This window comes from Narcine bancroftii, chromosome 1, assembly GCF_036971445.1.
Source record: "Narcine bancroftii isolate sNarBan1 chromosome 1, sNarBan1.hap1, whole genome shotgun sequence".
Classification (NCBI taxonomy): domain Eukaryota; kingdom Metazoa; phylum Chordata; class Chondrichthyes; order Torpediniformes; family Narcinidae; genus Narcine; species Narcine bancroftii.
In genome coordinates, this window is record NC_091469.1 from 196,421,691 (window position 1) to 196,429,507 (window position 7,817).

The following is a 7,817-nucleotide window of genomic DNA, read 5'->3' on the forward strand; positions in this document are numbered from 1 at the left end:
TTCTCTAAATATCAATGTGTGGTGCAAAGGAGACCTGATCATCTGTTTTCCTGTTCTATACCTCTTGTGAAATTCTTCCAATGCTGTCTTTTTTTTATAAACTATTAAGTAGCTCCATTTTTTTAAATCAATACCTCCAAATCCGTTTGTTACTCTACTGGATTGAGACACATTAGAAGTGTTTCTATAATTTTAACATTCAAAACACAATTGGACAGATATATGGATAACAAGAGCTTAGAAGTATATAGGCTAAATGCAGGTGGAAGGGGCTAGCACGTGGCATTTTTGTCAGGATGGACGAGTTTGGCCAAATAGCCTGTTCCGTGCTGTATGAATGACTGTATTTTCTGCACTACAAGGACACAGTTGGACCACAAATATTTACATCAACATGCCAATTCTAGAAGATTGCTGATGTTAATCTTCATTTTGTCATCTTTGCATTATCACCACACCCCATCTTTAGATATCAGCTCTATAGAAGATCCTTTATTGATCTATAAAACTATGCCTTTAAAAAGTAATTTCTGTGATAATAATCCCCACTCCTTGCATTTTACTACCTTCTTTATTTGTATTTTATCTTCGCTGATCAAATCGTGAAAACCTTTACATTTATCTAGTTATAGATGTGCATGTTTCCCTCCTATTCTTTGCAGATTTCTTGCAGATCATTGATTATGTTTGTCCTTGCAGGTGATTGCAGCCGAAGGAGAAATGAATGCTTCCAGGGCTCTGAAGGAAGCAGCCATTGTGATCTCCGAGTCTCCAGCAGCACTGCAACTTCGTTACCTGCAGACCCTCACCACCATTGCAGCTGAGAAGAACTCCACAATTGTATTCCCTCTACCAATGGACCTGGTGCAAAATATTATGGGGGCAAAAAAGTGACATGTTAGAACTCAAACTTTGACCATATGTTTTTCCAGTGACATATTTTGGTTAGAATCACTTTTAATTTTTTTCCATTCAGTGATCCTAGTTTACATTAATGGGCTATCTTGTCTGATAACATGTGAATGCTTACACTTTGATCATTTGTTAAAGAAAAGATTCAGAATGTAAAACAGTACAACTCCGATTCTCTGAAATCCTATTATCCAAAATGTTTTGGACCCAGAAGTGATGTCTGTTAGGCTCCAAAAAATTGTTCAGATAATTGAGGATTTCAGAAAAATGGCGTCATTGCGCCTCTGAAAATTTTCGGATAAATGAGGATATCCAAAATAATCAGAAATCCTCAGATATCTGAAATTTTTTTCAAAGCCGAACTGATGGCACAGTTTGAAAAAATTTTAAACCCAGCAAGCTCATGGGCATCTCTGAGATGCCATTTTGATTCTAACAGAGCACACAAGGGTTTTACAATGGCAAAGAGGTCTTCAGATAGCACTGAGGATGTGACTGAAAATAAAAAGAGGAAATGTTTTGTTCAGGTTGTTTTTTGTTGAGAATTAAACATTATTTCATGCTTTAAAAGCCTTCCCTTGTTGTTTAAGCACCGTTACAAGTAAGTAGCTGTTGTTACTGGGCTGTTTTTTTAAAAAAAGTGACCAGTTATCCAAAATTATTGTTTATCTGAAATAGACCCAGTCCCAACCATTTTGGATAACCGGAGTTATACTGTACATACAATGACAGGCAAAGTCACTGCACTCACAGTTGTTCTCTAGACCTAAGTGACTGTTAATTTAGCCAATGCAGCTTTCACATTTGATTGCTCAAAGCTAAATGAAGCAGCTTGTTAGTCATTTGTTCAATTTTATTCTCTGTACATTTACTTGTTTGATATAACACAGTTGATTCTTGATTGCAGTCAGAATCCTAAAACTCATCCAGTCTAAATAAACCCATTGCCATTTAACCCTGCACTTCAGAATTCGTGGAGAACAATGTTCATATGAAATATCTACTTTGTAATGCTTCTGATTTTTTGGAAATCTGAGCCCTCTGTCCTTCATTTCCCCTACCCACTTGGCTGGCAAATTAATCAGCATATCCTTATCTGTGTGAAATATTTAAAAGAGGACTCCTATCAAAGCATACAGTTCCTTTTCAAAAGCATTTGCATTTCCATATCTTCCATGGAGTCTATGTGTTTTAAATTTGATTTTAAAAATATTGTGTCTGCTTGTTTTACCTCCAGCACCATATCAGAAGTTTGGAATGGAGTTAATTTGACTTAAAGCATCTTAAACAAAAAGATTTCCTAAAATAATCCACCATGCACAAATTTGCAACCCTATTACAATCTATTTGCATGTTGCTTTAATGTGCAATACTTGTTACTTTTTTTCTGCGCAGAAGATTTACAGGAAAATGGTTTAGTCTTACTGAGGTCCACCTACCAATCTGTAAGTTTGCTCATTAAATTCGACTGAAAAATCTTGGTACAGTCAGTTTATTTGACTACAGTGGGGCTTGGCTACATGCTTCTTGGCACTTCAATGAACCAATCATTAAAGCAGCACTGTAATGTCATATGACAAAAGGAGTTAGAACATAATGAAAACTTTAGAGTGTTTTGAAGGGGTGGAGGAGTTAAGTCTCAATCTCTTTCTAAAGGGTTTTTATTTCCTTTTCAAACCAGGGTTATGTAATTGGGGAGACTCTGTAAGCACCTTTGTCAAAATTGATTTTCTATTAACCTGTTCAGAAGATGTTTCATTGTTTGAGTTGTCATAGTCCAGCCATCTCCAGCAGGTTGAGATGAATCTGACCACATGTATGCTTGGGCCCTTGTCCATTAAAACCCAAATGTCTTGGTTAAGTGGTAATTAATTGAACATCACAAGAGATGGTTAAAAGAACCTGCCCTCTTATTGCAGGTCTAATTCTTGTTGCAAATTCATTCCATCTCTTTTAGTAAGAGTCTTAATTGCAATTGGTGAAATGCAGATTGAAAGTGAGTAATGTATGATCTCGCCATTTTCCCCATGAGTTTTATTGTGGAATATCTAAAGGTACAGTGCAAATAAACCTCAAGCCCAACACTGGAATCCACCTATAGCAAATGGTTGGGCAATGGAAACTCTGTTATGCCAACACTGCAAAATCCCATAAGAAACCCATACCATGGTGATAAGTAAAGCCCTTGGTAGGATTGCCTGGGTAAATGCATTCAAATTGTGGCCGGGGCTTTCAAAATCCTGGAACAATGTGACCAATTGCATGACCCCAAGTTTGAGGGGTGCCTCTGAGCTCAGTGAAGTAGTTGTGGTGTCCTCTCACACTTAGAGAAGGAATTTTAGACAGGCCTCATTGCAAAAACGTCTTCAAGAAACTTACCACAGGTCTCATTTAAAAAATAAAGTCTGTTTTGCTTGTTCAGGTGACATTGCTGTAAGCTTAACTTTTGTAATATCAGTAGTGAATGTTGAAAGAACGGTCCCATAGCAATTTTAGTTTCTATAAAATAAACATTGGTTAAATATTTAAATAAAAAAATAATGTAGGAAAAAAGGCTGAAAATGTTCAGCTGGCCAGTATATCTGTGGAGAGAAAAATGCTTAACCCTTTCAGGTTAATGACCTTCAGAACCAAATACCTGCAGTCAAAGGAATGAATGTACCTGTACAAAATGGCTATTTTTGAGAACATATCATTGCTGCCTTAAATAATAGCAATGGCAAGGAGTTTTCGTTAATACTTGGATATTGGTGCTAATGGGAGAAATGCAGGTTAATCTGTTCTCATTTCGCTCCAGCTTTCTCGATTACCTGCTCTCTGGAATAAATTGGCTCTACAGTTTTTTTTTTCCTTTTTTTTGAGTACATTTTTTCATTGGCATGTGATCAGTTGTTTATCCATGCTCAATCAGCTCCTTGAGAATGTCCATGGGAGAAATGTTTTTAATGCCCTGTCCCATTTTAATTCTTAAATCTTGACTCCAGCTCAAGTCAAGCACACACTATTGTTACATGCAAAACAAATTTACACTATTCAAGCACCCAAGCTCAGTCCATAAGAGGAAAATGGAATGAGTTCAAGGAATGTTGTGACAGCAGGGATCATTGCTCTCTGTCCATTGGGTATTTCCTTGAAACACTTGGTGTTAATATTGGCCACAATTTAAACAAAAGACCCATCTGCAGACTTTTTTATGAACTTGCCTTGTGACCAATTGGAATTCCTGAATCAAAGTTAATCTAGCCCTAGTTCAAACAGATTTCTTTCCACATGAGCTGACAGGTGTCCATTCACACACCTTTTGGATCCAATTTGGATTGAAATCAGTTCAGCCCCAGAGTGAATGGAGTCCCAAGTACAAGGTAAATGTTGCTTACAAGAGAGTTGAGGCTGCATATTTTGAGTTACCATTTATTGACCAAGGCAAGGTTTTGGAGGCCTTACAACACAATGCTCTATGCTGTATAATCTTATTACTCTTGAAGTTTATGAATGTAAATTCAATAACACTTTAGAATGTAACCATTGTGTAATAACCAAGGCTTTTCTGCCAGAAATTAATTTTATTTTTTTCACATTATATGTTTCTGAAGGCATGTTCATTATGATTGTAGTAGTATAGTTTTATAATTAAGCTTGCAATGCATTTAATAAATGTTACCTGTCAAAGTCTCCATGTAAGTTTGTGCTTCCATCCTTCCTTCTTCCTAACAGTGTGACACTCAGAGCTATTGAATCATACACTGTGGAACAGGCCCTTTAGCTCAGCTCAACTCATCCATGCCAACCAAATCGGCATTCTGGGGTAGATTCAGATTTTTTTTTAATTTAAGCATAAAGCTGGTAACAGGGCATATCAACCCAAGAGTCCATGCCAGCCAATTTATACGTTTTGAACAGTAGGAGGAAACTGGAGACTCTGGGGAAAACCCTTGCAAACACAAAGAGGACATACAAACTCCTTCCAGACATTGTGGGATTCGAATCCCAATCACTGGCACTGTAAAGGTGTTGCGCTAACTGCTACACCAATCATAGGCTAGTCACATTTGCTTGTATTGGTCCATATCCTTCCCTTCCCATCCATATATCTGTCTTTAGAACATTGTATTTGTGCCTACTTCCATAGTGTAGCATACGCACGTAATCTCAGCAGTGCTACACAGGCAAGTCACTGGTTTACTGACGATAAGCTGTAGTGGGGCTGAAATAAACCCTTCCCCCAGGTTAAGTTGATGAACTAGGCCAGATGTCATTTGTGAATCAGAGAAATATCAAGCCACCAAACTTTTTCACAAACCTTGCACCCTTTTTGTTGATGTTACCAAGATCTTAACATGCAAGTATATTTTCTGAGACCCATTGATCCTGTTACTTTTACTTTAAGAATATACAATGAAGAATGATGTGTCCAGTGATATAACCATTTCACAAGCCATGGAGCCAATTCAAGTGACTAGACACCCTGGATCTGGAAGGATCTGATGTTAAGCTCTCCTGAAGTTGAAGAGCATCTATGAGTGTGTGTCTCTGTACCTTTTCTCACTGCATTAAAAGTTGTATTTTAACATCACTTAACTACAAGTGACATTGAACTTTTCATGCCTTATCAATCCAGGCACTCATACAGTATTAATTATTTACCTTCAGGATTGTATGTAGCTTGCTATTCAAATTTGGTCCAGCCTGGGATGACGGGAAAGTAATTAATGTTATTTGCAGGTCTGTTTCACATTAGAGCTCCTGTGTTTTGCCTTCATAATGGTTTGAAGGAAGCTGTTTTTGGCAAGTTTCGGGTTTGGTGGGTTCACAGAGAGACAAGTCTGGACACAAGTCTTGCAATCAAAGGTAACTATTGAACACGGGAGACAAATGGGAAGATGTCAAATGATAATTACTCTACTACTGAACAACTATATAAACATTCATAGCAGACCCAGGTTGGACTCTGAGACCAGTGGTCGCCTATCTTCTACATAATCCCACACATTTGCATACTTTTTTTTGAAAATTTTATTTATAGTTTTACAGACTTGTATTAACCAAGTGTTATAGGGGAACAATCCTCCCCTTTTACAGATTTTTGTTTGCCAAATCTTCCCTATTCCCCCCAGTCACTCACCCTCCCTCCCATTCAACCTGTGAAAACATAAAAATCAATGATTAAAAATAGTGATATGAATATACAAAGAAGGAAAGAAAGAGAAAAAAGGGGGAGCTGGCAGGATTTCCACATTGTCTCCTCATTCTTAATGTTTCAGGGCTTGTGAGATCCAATTGTTCCTGTTGAGAAAGGCTCTGAGGAGGCTAATCACACCTGTGTTTTGACATGCCACAGGTATGAATGCCATATCTCAACGCATGGGCCATATCTCCCCCTTAAGTTATAAGTAATTTTTCTCCAGGGAACACAGCTCTGTATCTCTATGTTCCATCTTGCTATGCTTAGCTGAGAGTCAGATTTCCAGGTAGCCATTATGCATTTCCTGGCCACCGCCAAGATGACCTTCACAAATTGAATTTGATGTTTAGACAATTTTGGACACATGTCTGCAATGTCTCCTAGCAGGAACAAAGCTGGGTCTTGCGGATATTCCACCCCTGTGATTGTTTTCCAAAATGTCCCCTAATTCTATCCAAAAGGATCTTACCCTGGTGCATAGCCACATTGAATGCACCAAAGTTTCTGTCTTTACGCTGCATCTGAAATTTTCGGTTTGACCTTATGTAATTTTTGCAGCTTGAGGTATAACTGGTGCAAAAATTGTATTGCGCCAGTCTATATCTGCCATCAATAACTGCCTTCATGCTGTCCCGATGGAGGCATCATTCAGGAATTGTTGTTCCCAAATCTGACTTCCATCTTTGCCTCAGCTTATGGAGACCCGGTTTCGGGCTCTCATTTTGGAACTGGAGATACATAGCTGAAATAAATTTACATGTGATCCCCCTTTGAATTAGCACCTCCACATCGCTACACAATGGCAGGGCCATAGATGGACCTAATTTGTCCTTCAAAAAAGATCTTAGTTGAAGATAACAAGAAATTCTTGTTTGATAGGTCGAATTTATTTTTTAGTTGTTCAAATGACATGAGCTGCCCCTTATAACAGTCCTCAACACACCTGATCCCTTTCTGACACCAAGTGCCCAGGACCTTATTACCCATAGGCATAGGGATTAATTTGTTCTGGGTTGGGGGCGTTTTAGGGGACAACCCTATTTTTAACCCAATAATCTGTTCTTTTTTTTTTGCCATGTTCGAATCAAATGCTTTAATATCGGGTTGTCTGTTTTTTGCATTACTAATTTGGTGTCCCATTTGTAAGTAATGTCTCCTGCTAATTCCTCCCCTACCATGTGTAGACCAATTTGTGCCCAGGAGAGTAAACCATCCCCCTTAAAGAACGAGGTGATAAACCTTGCCTGGGCTGCCCAATAATATTTTTTTTTTAAATCCAGGAGCCTCATCCCTCCCAGGCTATAGTCCCAGGTCAAATTGTCTCTTGCAACTTTGTTCTTCCACAAAAATTGTCTGACACATCCGCCAAATGTTTTGAAAACATTCTGGAGCAGCAGTATGGGCAAAAATTGGAAGACATATTGTAGCCTTGGCATCACTTTCATTTTAATGCAGCTAACCCTGCCCATCAATATGATAGGCAGGTGCATCCACCTGCGTAAGTCCTCCTTGATGGTTCCAAGTAGGGGGAGATAATTCAATTTATATAAATTTTGTAAAATCTTATCTATCCATATTTCTAAATATTTCATTTCCCTTTGTAGTCACTTAAACTTGCTCTCCCATTGGTATTTCTTGTACTTCCCATTAATTAGTGGCATTATTTAATTCTTACAATTAATTTTATATCCTAGTGGCACTCGCATTCTCTTCCCGGCCGGTT

At 38.1% G+C, this 7,817-nt stretch overlaps 1 protein-coding gene across 1 annotated transcript in view; it reads left to right on the top strand.

The window, feature by feature from the left end:
- stom (stomatin) overlaps positions 1 to 4,586 on the top strand; it is a 60,457-nt gene extending 55,871 nt beyond the window's left edge. Inside the window, exon 7 of the mRNA XM_069887542.1 lies at positions 700 to 4,586. Within this exon, the coding sequence (XP_069743643.1) occupies positions 700 to 894 (195 nt within the window). The 3' untranslated portion in view covers positions 895 to 4,586. The remainder of the gene's footprint in view (positions 1 to 699) is intronic.
- The last annotated feature ends 3,231 nt before the right edge of the window (positions 4,587 to 7,817 follow it).